Source organism: Fukomys damarensis, unplaced genomic scaffold (genome assembly GCF_012274545.1).
Source record: "Fukomys damarensis isolate Sample0158 unplaced genomic scaffold, DMR_v1.0_HiC HiC_scaffold_11, whole genome shotgun sequence".
Taxonomy (NCBI): Eukaryota; Metazoa; Chordata; class Mammalia; order Rodentia; family Bathyergidae; genus Fukomys; species Fukomys damarensis.
In genome coordinates, this window is record NW_022900923.1 from 14,599,962 (window position 1) to 14,613,039 (window position 13,078).

A 13,078-nucleotide genomic window follows, 5' to 3' on the forward strand; every position below is an offset into this window, starting at 1 on the left:
ATAAAAACTAACAAATAATGTTCTGAAATTTGAAAAACATCACTATGCTTTGTTCTTTGGGTACAATGTTTTGACAAAGCAAATAAATACCAGATTGAACTGAGGTCATACGGATAGTCAAAATTCAAAAGGATATCTAATTTTCTATAACATAAAGCCCAGGATTTCAATGTCTTTTAAAATATGAGCTATTTTAATTACTATCCAGTGTACTTACTGTCATGCAATAAAAAGTAACAATAATAGGAGCATTATCTACAGAACAGCATGTTTAACAAATTGCTAGTCTCTCACATCTCTGTGACTCATGATTGAACCAAACCTGGTTTTGTTTGTAATGTCAAAATAATCCCTTTCAACTCAATGTGTATTTAAAAAAAAAAAAAAAAAAACTGCCTTCTACCTTTCTTCAGAAGAGGAAAGAGAACAAAACAAAACATCTCTTTGAAATTTACCTTGAGTAATAAATCGCTCCATGTTTTCCTTGAAAGGCTGCATATGCTCTTTGGAAGAGACCTGGTACACTTTCCCAGCTTCAGTCTCACAGGCTAAAAGGAGAGAGGCACACTGTTTAGAGTGTCACAGGGCTAGTGGAGCATTAAAACAATTTTACAAACATACTAGCTAATGAACAAAACATCTCTTTGAAATTTACCTTGAGTAATAAATCGCTCCATGTTTTCCTTGAAAGGCTGCATATGCTCTTTGGAAGAGACCTGGTACACTTTCCCAGCTTCAGTCTCACAGGCTAAAAGGAGAGAGGCACACTGTTTAGAGTGTCACAGGGCTAGTGGAGCATTAAAACAATTTTACAAACATACTAGCTAATGCTAGAAAAGCTTGCTAACTGCCTTAACTGACATATGTGGCACATGCATTTTGGAAATGAGAGACGTCTATGATCAAGGTTTCTTTAGGGAATCACGAAAAGAAATTCTTCAGAATCCACACAGTTCCCTCACTTCCAAATCGATCACTTGCCAAATCTCTGAACTTCAGGCTCTTTATTTATAAAATACGCATACTACTAGAATGTGCCTCACAGTACAGGTATGAGGGTCAAATATATTAATAGATGTAATATGTCAGAGTAGTGCTTAGGACATAGTACAGCCATCGTGTGTAACTCTTTTCATCATTTTTTCATCGACTGACTTCTAACACAAGTTTATCCCTAAAGTCCAAATTTCTGAAAAAATAACAAAAACCAATAATGTTAGTAATGTTAGCACCACAACCAATATCTACAAAGTATCTATTGTCTGCCAAGAGATTTTCATCTACAACTTAAGTTAATACTTAGAATATGCTAGTAAGGTGACATCATGACTATAACTGACAGTGGAGAAAATTAAGGTTCTAATAAGTCACTAATTTTCTCAAGGGTCCATGTGTACCACAGTGGCAGATTCACAGCTGAAATCCTCATCTGTTAATCAAAGTTAATCTTCCTACCATGTCTGTGACATCATAAATATTTTTAGGTAGTCTACAGATCCAATTGGGGCTATTGTAGCAAAATTTTCCAAAGCAACGCCTGCCATCGTGGCGATAACAAGAAACCCAACTGACAAACGAAGGAACTCAAAACTGAAAAGTATAGTATGTATTTGAGGCTTGGCATGGTGAACCATGCCTGTAATCCCAGCACTCTGGGAGGCTGAGGCAGAAGGATCACAAGTTCAAGCCCAGCCAGGCCAACTTGTTGACTTAGGGAGGCCCTATCAACAAACAAACAAACAAACAAACAAACAGAAAGGCAGGTTGGGGAGCTTTATAGCTCAATAGGAATGCCCTAGGTTCAAACCCCAATACTGTAAAAATTAAAAGGTACATATATGAAAGCCAAAACACTTGTCAGACCCATATCTGACTCAGGAAAACACATTCTGATATTTTGTGCAGACTAAATGCAAATTCTGAGGTAAGGATGCCATTTCTATGACTTCATTCTTAGACTCTTTAACTTGCTTTCTTTTTCTTTATGAAACTGTACTTTCCTTTTACCCCCACCCCAAACCAGGCCATTAATTTGTCGTGGCAGGGGAAGGCAGGATGGCTGTATTGTTTGCACACATTTTCTTCATCCAAGGTAAGAGAAAACTTGGCTTAGTAAAATCTGAGACCAGATTTGAACATCTAAAGTTCTCCCTCCTATCTCCCCTCCCTCCCTGGGCACTATCTTGCACCTAAGATGCCAGAGATTGCCCAATCTATACCCTCAGTTCAGCTATCTTATTGCTCCAGACACACATATTAAACTTCTGCCCATATCAAATCCTCAGTATTTTCCACACAGGACTCATTACTATCTTCTCTAAACTTATTACCTCCCTGCTTTCTCTTTGTTGGTGGAACCACTATCTAACCTAAAAACTCGGGCTAAAATAGGAGAGTTGTTCTTGAGTCACTTTCTTTACTTCAAAATTCTGCAGTTTTCCCCTCATAAATATTTCTTAAGTTGGCTTAATTCTCTGAATTCCTGGACTATTATAGCACAAACACCCTCATCCCTCCTACTTACTCAGGCTGCTATAAAAACTTCTCACCTGGGCTTTCTAGCCCCAACATTACACAGACCTATGGTCCTCCTCACAGCTTTAAAAGCTATCCAGACAAGACAGGATAGATTACCTAAAGCTGTTCAGTAACTTCTGAACTTTCAGCTATATTCTGTTGTTAGAGGAAGAGAAGAACAATTTCAAAGCATATAATATAAGACATAGCACTTTCTACAATGTAGGCTTTGGTGAACATTCAAATCATTTGTGAACTCTGATATTTTGTGCAGACAAAATGCAAATTTTCATCTCCCCATTCATGCTCATGATGCCTTCTATGCTTAAAATGATTCCTCTTTATATCCTCACTTTTAAATTGCCAATTCCCACTATAACTTTATAACTTAGATGTGACTGTCCCTTAGAGGCAACCCTGACCTCCCTACATCCCCTACTTTCCCCCATCCCTGCCACCTGCCCCCAGGCAGGCCTGGGTATCTCCCCTCTGTGATGCCACTCCTTTTTGTATTTATAGAGTTAAAGCTATTGTTTACTGAGCAAGTTTATGTGCCAGGGACTCTTTCTAAATGTTTTACATGTACTGTCCCATTCAATCCTCATAAAACCCCTTGGAAGTACATTACTCATATATTTACTTTACCTCAGAGAAAAAATACAGTACAAAGAAAATGCCCACATTTGCTGAGTTCATAAGTTAAGGAAGAGGGTTTCAATATCAGCTACTGCACTCTATTCAAGGTATTTATAACTGTTTCTGTTCTGCTCTCCCAGATTGGACTATTTGTGAGGAAATCTGTCATATTTCCATTTTTACCTCTAGTGTCTGACCCAGGCAAAACGTTGTTGAAAGGGTGAGAGGCTGGAAAAATACCTATAGAAATAGAAATATTCTAGAGTGTGGAATCTAGCAAACAAAGTTTAAATTCCATTTCATTCATCCCCTGAATGCAACATGGGATGGGAGTTAATTACCTCACCTCTGAGGACCTGAGCTGCCCCAACCGACAGTAAGATAGTAAAATTTCTAACGTTAACGTGACACTGAGAAAATGTATTAAAAAATTCCCCAAACTGAACTTGGGATATGTAAGCAGGTATCTACAACAAATGGTAATTGCTGTCCTTTTATAACAGGAGAGTTCAGGTTAGAAAAGTCTAAAATGAAATATAGTAGCAGCTTAAGAGCTGAAGTATGGGCTCAAAACCAGACTTCTTGCATCTTGATTCCACAGAAGGAAACGCTGAAGGAGCAGAAGTTAGAAAAAGAGCTGTGGGTTCAGCATGAAGTGGATGCCTAACATTTAGGGAACTCCTACAGTGAAGTCACAGCCTTGGGAGGTGTGGATGCCTGTGGGGTACTTCAGCGCCGGCTTATTCAGAAATTAGCTGGTGGAAGACGTGAGTCAGATTAGGACACACTGCAGTCAATTTCCTGTGGTCTATGTCACGTGTGGCAGCCCCATGTAGCTGAAACTCTGAACGCTTAATGTCTCCAGCTGAATAATAAGGATATACTCGATCACGTCATACTCCCTAGTGCCCAACAGCTTAAGCCAGTGTGGAAAAATAATATATAATATCTAGTCTCTTGCACCCGGCTTGATTCTCAACACTTAAAATCTAGAGGCAAGGAAGGTTAATGTTTTGACTAGTGATTCCAATTAGTTCATTTTTATTTTTAAAAAATTGAAACTAAAATGAACACCTGCCTTTTTTTGTTTATGATGCTATAGAATGTCTTGAGGCAGAGGATACTGTAAAAACACCCTAATTATATGAACTGGTAGAAATTGGTCTCATGGATCAGGTACCTGAAAGACTTCATTAGTTAAGAAACCAGGCTGCCTGTGATAAAGTCCACCAAAATTTCTCCGCATTTTTATTTTTACTCAATAACCTTTCATCAACAAGACATTCATCATTTAAGAAAATGCATGCTATAATAATTTTCCTTTAGTCTTTTTTTTATTTCAAATTGATTTTCACTTAATTTTACAAATATTCCCTGGCCCATTCATATGAACTTTTTTTTTTTTTTTTAATTTGGGTACCGGGGATCAAACTCAGGACCTTGCACTTGCAAAGTAGGCAGCAGAACCACTGAGCTAAATCCCCAGCCCATGTGAACTATATTCTTAACAAAAATGCAAGTATAAAAACAGTTCCTCTGTCTTTTCCCCTTACCCTATGTAGTATAATTTCTTGAACCTAGTGGGAATCAAATAGGATTTTTAGTCTAGAAGAGCCATAAATATATATATATATATAACCAGTATGTTTCCAGCAATATCCACCCACTTTTTCCTTACAAAACTGTTTTGTTCATTAGATTTCCCAACCAAATACTGAGTAGAAAACTCTGTGTAGTACATTGGCTATGGAACGCTATGACTGCAGGTTGCTGTGTAACACTCCAGGAATATTCATAGAAAATGTGTGCACTTATAAAATAAGTTTAAAAAAATTAAGCCCACCATTGATAATTCAGGTCTTCAATGAGTGTCAGAACAAATCCGCTCTCATTAAGGACAGATTTCTCCTCTACATATCTCATAGCATTCTCAATTTATCCGTGCCATTGTGTTGCCAGTACTCATAACATCCTCTAACAGGAAATGTGCACTTAACAGTTAATTAATTATCTGTGGAATGCATGGATATATTAATTCCATCCTTTCATAGAGTTCTTATTAACTTGCAAAATATCATATCATTCATATTTCCCTGAGCCTTATTCACATTATTCACCCATCTAACATATTTTTACCCCTTGCAATCAATCAGGTGTCAAACTTCTGCTTATCTATTCCTACCCAGCCTCTGATCCAACTGCCACCCTAAGCTAAAAAGTATGATCTCACCCTCAACTTTGTAACTCTTTTTCTACAGAACGTGTGAATAATATGAAATAAAAGCAAAGCTTGGATAAAATAGATCTGAATTCAAGTCTAGTTCTACAACTAGCTGTGTAATTTTGGGCTAGTTTCTTAAATTAACTGAGATCCAACAAGAAGTTGAACTTTAAATGCTAAGCACTGATCTGGTTGTCAGGATCTCATAAAACATGACAGTTGTTAATGATATTGTCTCGTATTTATTTATTTGTGTATCTTTGTCCCTAATTGCAGTTCACATTTCTTGAAGCCCAGGGCTGCCCTATTCATTTTTGTGTATCTAGTGTCTGAAATACAGAAGTATTAAAAATCTTGTATGAAAGAAATGCTTTCAATATTCCCAGAGTCATGAATTTCCTTAATTTTGATATTGTATCTCTGGAGGCAGCTAACTTGTGATATCATAAAGTATACCACAACCCAAATCCAAATATTCAGAGCTCTTCACCGTGATATAAAGTCTGTACTATTATTTGTGGGTGGTTGTGGGTTGATTCATTTATTTACTACATTAACAAGGAAGGGCATATTAATTAGTTTATTAATGAATAAAAATAAAGGGTCTAGTTCTTACATATGCATAATTCTCATGTATATTCTTACATATTCAATATCGCACGTGGATGTGTTCAACACGATGAGATAACATATAAAGAATATATAAATTTCTTTAGAAGAGTGGATCTCGTTCTTCTCTTAACTACAGCACATCGTGTTGTGCAACATATTGTCCTGGCTGGTGCTCATCATCCTTAAAACTGGGATATGACTACAAATTTTTAAAAAAATACCAAACACTATGATTGTAAAATTTAAAGGGTCATTTAGAAACATTATTAAACACAGACCAAAGATAAGAAGAGTTCCTGGAAAACTTGCATTACAGTCAAATCCAAATTTTAAAAAAACATTTGGTAGGAGGCTGTTGGCATGACTGAGTAATTTTTGAGTAATTTCAGTCACGTCAACTTTTGTTTAATTTAAAGAGTTTCTAGCCAAAAAGATTTTGTATCGTGTTAAAGGGCTAATATTGGAAAGCATGCACTGAGCTTCCACATGCAAAGGAAAATCTAGCCAGAGGGAAAAGGGAGCAAAAATCTCTGAGCTATTCCCACTGGAAATTGGGGCTCCACACATTAATGCTATCCACAGAGTGGAAGGAACATCATGGGGAAGAGCAAATATTATCTTATCACTCTCAGAGAAATGGAGAACATCACATACCACTTCCTCAAATGAACCATGATTATAAGAGTGTGGTTATTGTCTTAGAGAACTGGAATACCCTAGTTATAATTTATATGTTTCCAAGTTCAATCACTGTTAATCACAATTTAGAGTAATTCCTTTTCTCTGAGCTTGCAGAAGGTTTCACAGGTATCTATAAACCTACTTCAACAAATATGAGGGAAGTCACGGAACAGATACAAAGGAGAAAAAATAAGGTTAGATGAGAAAAGCCTTTCTTCCAAAACCAAGTTGTTTCCCACATAAACCTATTTTTATGTTATTCAAAGTTCACTTTCCAAAGAAAAAACACCATAACTACTTAAAACAGATAAATGCAGGCCATGAGATGCTTACAAAATAGATTTAAGTATAGAGATCAGACCCAACACTTGGTCTCTAGAAATGACTACCAGAAAAACAAAACAAAAAACTAACCATCCAAACAAAAAACAATCCATGAAACTGGCCCACCAGAGGAGCTGCTACTTAGGTTCCAATCAGACCTATGCTGGGTGGTGGGTACCACAGAATCAACCATTAGTTTTAGACCTCAACCTCATCTGCTAAATCTGCACCACCAAATAAAATGTTGTGCTACACCTTCCAGGCACTGGGGTAATGATTTGGGAAAACCTAATCTCTTCATGTTATTGCTTGACAGCAAAAACAAAACAAAACAAAAAACAAAAGACACATAAGAATGGAGAGAGAAGGGTAAAAGAGATAGAATAAGAAATAAAAAATGATCACAATACGATATGTGTGTAACGATTCCCCAGAACAAACAGCACTATTCTATATCACAAAATGCACTAATAAAAAAATGACAATATCATCATAACAGTAGAAAAATCGCAGGTCATTTTCTGTAACATATAAAATGACAGTAAGAATGACATAAGTAAATTGAAAATGAAGTGTTACTATGCAGCCCACATAGAAGTACTGTGGGATACTCTTAAATAAATTTTGGCTTATGTTAAAAATTTTAAAGATTACATGTAAGTAGAGAAGATATTATAGAAAAAAAAACAACTGAATTCAGAGAACCTTGAAGCACATAATGAATTTTACCTAATACTATCTTATTATAATACCATTTTAACATTGGGGTTATACCTAATACTATCTTGACTATCACTTTTGCCTTTAAGTGGATTACTTTGTATATATGTGCAAATAATAAAATAATTTTCACACATTAAAATAATCATAATCTAGAAATTACTACTTTGTGATACAATGTGGATGTGAGGTTGTTCCCAACTGAAAAACTGAAGACTTCTCACGAGACCTTGTCTGCCACTACATATGTGTGGTATATTGGGGAGGTTAGGAAACCATACTTGACAATTCCTAGTTATGGAACACAAATAAAAACTCAAATTAAAAGCCACACATGACAGTAAAAGGATGCTGTCTGGTTCCACCACCTCTCTCTCACAAGTAAATGTACAAACAAAAGCAAAAGCCATAAAAAAGCATAGACTCAAAAAATATTTAGAACTTAAAATTAGCAGAGGAAAGCAACTATCTAGAAAGTGAGAGGTTCTCCACAAAGAGGTAAACCTCCAAGTCAACTGAGAAGTCCTTTCAGAATGTTCTGTCAGGGCTCTACCCAAGCCATTTAGGAAATCAATCCATGATGTTAAGACCATAAAACTATCATAATTCTAATGCACACTGAGGAGGTGAAATGAGCAGGGCATGAACAATTCCAACACGATCTAAAATTCGGTGGCACGGGGACAAAGAAGCCAGAAGCAGAGTAGCTCTCAGAGGAAAGAAAGCAAAGTTGGTTCTGAACTCACTGAGTTTGAGACGCCAGTGGGACGTGCAGGTGTAGTTTTCCATCAAGCACTAGATGTGGGAGTTTGTGATCCGTGTGAGAGATCCTGAATATAGTTAAGATCACTTGATGAAGTCATGGACAGAGAGAAGAGATGTGAGTGAAGGCTGAATACTGAAGAATACTAACTTTTATGACGTAGTAAAGAAAGACAGGCCATTGATAAAGAAGACTGTGAAATAACTGTCAGGCATTAAGAGGAAAATCACAAGAAATGAGGCAAAAGAAGCCATTCTGTTTAGTGAGTTATAAAGAGTGAGTCACATGCAACAGAGACAACAAGCAGGATGTGGGTTGAAATAATATGTCCATTCAAGTTGGCAAATAATAACAGTAGTTTCTATAGTTCAAGGTATAAAAGGCAAATGGCGGCGGAGTGAGGAAAGAATGAGAGGTGATGAATCAGTTGATCGAAATCTCTTTCCACCTTGGCTAATTAGCACCAATATCCCAGAACAACTGCCCAGCAAAAATGTGTTGCCAGTCACGGAAAGAACAAGTATAAATAAACACAAATACTGTACAACTTCTAGGAAATACTCAAAAATATTCCAGCCTTGCCAGGGGTGGACAATTAGGACCAACTCATACTAAGAAAAGCGTACTATTTACTTAGACCATTTTATAGGAAAGATGGATTACTTTAGGTCTAACAATTAAATGTCTCTTGATTAGTCTCAAAATAGTTACTTATAACGTAAATATAATGAAAGAGGGCAGAGTTACCGCACACATACAAATTCCCTAATACCTTAGTTTGAACATGGCAATTTCATTGCCTTACACTGTATTTGTTCTGGGTTCACTAGTTTATATCTCAAAATAAGGCTAAACAGAACAGAATGGTTATGTAAGTATTCCAGGTGTTTAACAGCTGTCGTCTTCAACAGAAAAAAATTTTCAAAGTGAACAGTGTATTAAGGGATCTCACTCACGCATGGGATCTTTGATCTCCTAGAAGTCCAAAGTAGAATGGTGGTTACCAGAGGATAAGGACAGCAGAGGAGGAATAAAGACTGATGAATGAGGACTAAGTTATAATTAGAAGCAAGAAGTTCTAGTCGCTGCTGTATAATAGTGTGACTACAGACAATTATGTACTGATCATTTCAAAAACCTAGAAGAAATATTTTGAATGTTCTCGTCATAAAAAATGATGTTTGAGATGAGTATGTTTAACCTGATTCAAATATCACAAACTGTATCGGACATTGAATAGTACCCACCCAATATGTACAATTTTTATATGAAAATTTAAATTTAAAAATTGAAACGGAATGAAAAGTTGAAAATAAAGTGTTTGTAGATGGGGAGGGGAGGAGGGGGTGAAGGGAGGGCAGAGGTAAGGGGAAAAAATGAGAATCAAGACTTGTCACGTAGAGGTACAAGATCCCAACAATGAATGTAACTGTACTGTATCCCTAAAATGTACCAATAAACTCAATTAAAGCTGAAAAAAAATTTTTTTAAAAAAATTGAAATGAAAGAGCACGATGGTGATTTTTTTATCTTGTTGTTTAAATAGTTACTCCCGTAAGAGAATGCTTAACTTCTCATCATCCTCAGTACACAACTGACTACGCTTTCAAGCAGGACGCACTTCCCCAGCCAATGCCAGTCTGTGGATTACACCTAAGTAAACATCTGGCTGTGAATTCTCAAGCAGGAGTTAGCTTTTCTGTGCCTTGGCTTCTTCACCTGTAATGCACAAGAACAGAACTGTGCCCTAGTGTTGCTAGGAGGTGTAAATACGTTGACATATGCAAAGCGCTTAGAAGCGCACCTGGAATTCAGGAAGAGCTAGAGAAGCTTAAACTAGCATCACTGTTGTGATCCTTCTCATCCCCAGCAGCAGCAGCAAAGAGAGAAGCAACCCACCCTCAGGACCAAGAGCTTCGTCCCTCTAGATTAGGTTTGCATCCTGGCTTTTTCCTCCTCGTTTTCTTCGTTGACAATATGAGGAAAACGATAGCGTCTGGTTCATAGGGTGGAGGAGACCAAATAATTTTATATAAGGAAAGGACACAGAACAGTTATTCTAGTTATTCTACGATATTACAGATGCCAAGACAACACCATGACTGCTGCCCTTGCCGCTAAGCAATTAGAAACTAAGTCGTTATCTCTAAATCTAAGAAAGTGCCAACGGTGATGTTTCAGACTGTGAGCATGACTTTTCCATAGGGACAACTTAAAACGAGGTGAGGTACACACCCATACATACATATGCATACCTAATGTAAAGCACTTACATATCACTGGAATACAGAAAATTCTAAAAAGCTGCTTTCGAATATCCTCACTGCATCTAGAATTAGAAATAGTTCTTTCATCTTGAAGGTCAAAATAATCTTCATCTTGAGCTCCTTCCTAAACAGTGTCACAAATTCTGTCTCCCAACGCAGAATTTTCAACACATAAATCATATCGCATCAATTTCTGTAGAGCATTGAGTAAAATGTGAACACTTCATCTCGCATGGAAACTTTGTAGAGCCTGGTCAGAGAAGTTTGCTCTCATCTCATGCGCATGCTATTCCAAGAATGCTAGGGCGTTTGGACGTTTCCCCTGCCCGAACTCTACCTGGCTCCTCTTCTCCCTCGACCCCACATACATTGCCCATGTTAGCTTTTCTGATCTAACCACTACTGCTTTCTATGGTTTTATCACTTCCCTGCTTCCCTAAATCCAGCCAGTATTGGAGTTATGTAGGATTGCTAGAAATTCCAAGAATGAAGTAATCTCATTCTACTGAACTTGGTGATTCCTCCATTCAAATTTTCTGTCCACATATTTTTTCCACCTGGTAAAGTATTCAGTTTTAATGCTAACATCTAACTCCAGCCTTCCCTAAGCAGTTAGGTAAAATCAGGCTTACGCTTACCTTCCACTCTGCTTCTGTTACTATTCTGTAATGCAATCATGTTTGTATAGTTGGCTTTCAACTACATATGTGGTGAATTCTTTAAGCACAAGGATCATTTATCATTTATCTTTCCCCTCCAGACATCAAGGAAAATATCTTGGCAATAAAAAGAGCTCAATAAATGTCAGTTCTGAGTTCAACTGCCTTTTAGGAGAACATATTTGGGTAAATTCTGTGGACTTAAACAAAACCAGGCTTAATACTTTAGAGGCATGCTGGATACATATTGATAATTCCAGCAATTAATATTACATGCATTGAAAATATGGCTCAATTGTATTAAGAATGTAAAAATGAAAATTTGATAGACTAATTATAAACATTTATATTACATGAGATATATTTATATAATGCAACCAAGAATGGAGACTTACAGAAACATCATATAAAAAGAACAAACTCTGGCCAGGGATTTAATTCATTGGATCCACTGTCTGTCTTGCAAGCGCAAGTCCCTGAGTTCAATCCCTGCTACCAAAAAACAAAAAAAAGGAACAAACTCAAGCAATTAATGTGTTATTCACTTAGCATCCCTCCCACTCTTTTATAGTCCATATATTATAATTCAAAAGATCTTGGATCTTATCTATATTTTGATTAAAATTGTTCTTAAAATAGGAACTTTGACATTGTATATTTTTATACTAAGTAAGTTCCTGACATTTAGCGGGAAGCAATTCTAGATTTAAAGGAACTCACTCTGCATGGTCAGTGTGTGAAGTAGACCATACCAGAACAGAGAGGTCCACGGTGAGCAGTCTGCTGTGATGTCTATGTGAGAAGGGCAAGTCTAAGGTGGACCCAGCTTGGAGCTGTGATCTTAACCAAGTTACAAGAAGATTGTGCACACTCCTATTGCCTATTATTCTTTACTTCATTCTTGACATAATTTCCTCTGGTTCTGAAAGACATAAATCAGAGCTATTCATTCCTTTGCGTCTCCCTTCCTTCCTGTACCGGTCTTAGTAGGCCTCTAGGCATTCGAGCTAAAAATCAGAGTGATCTTGTACCTCTTTCTTTCTCTCACTGTATATCAGTGTGAGTACAGAATCCAAACCCGCTGTATTTCCAAAGACCTACAAATTATTCCCTTCTCTCTAGTCCTACCAGAAGGACCTTAACTCCTGCCCTCAGCCTCTCTGACTGGCCAAGTATCCTGCTTCTACTCTATCCAATCGTTCCCAAGTGCCTAGGGTTGGGCCTTTCAAAGTGAGACTGAGTGTGTTGTCTCCTTGCTTAGAAACATTCCCAAGGCTAACCAATGAATGCACTATCAAATCCAAAAGACCGTTCATGAGGATGATTGTATATTCTCCCTTCTACTTTCCTGAGTACCTTGGACTTAGTTACCTCACACTTTAGCAGACATTTATCACTACATTATTAATTCACATACCGAGTCCAGGTTACATCAGGTAAATGCTAAGAAAGAGCTAAGGATATTCAACACTGACCCTTCCCTGAAAGGTTCCATTCAGTGAGCCACAAAAAGAAGTGGCCTTAGTGTTGCAGTGTTGTAGTTAGGAGAACGAACTTCATGGGCTGGAAATTTAGCTCAGTGGTGCCTCTGCCTATCTCGTAAGGATGAGGGAGGCGGGGAGGAAGAGAGGGAGAGAGGGAGAGAGGGAGAGAGGGAGAGAGGGAGAGAGAGAGGGAG

General features: G+C 37.4%; 1 protein-coding gene across 1 annotated transcript in view; it reads right to left on the reverse strand.

The window, feature by feature from the left end:
- The window catches only part of Fmn2 (formin 2), a 312,905-nt gene that overhangs the window by 98,290 nt on the left and 201,537 nt on the right, over positions 1-13,078 (reverse strand). Inside the window, exon 17 of the mRNA XM_033761961.1 lies at positions 656-748. Coding sequence (XP_033617852.1) covers positions 656-748 — 93 coding nt within the window. The remainder of the gene's footprint in view (positions 1-655; positions 749-13,078) is intronic.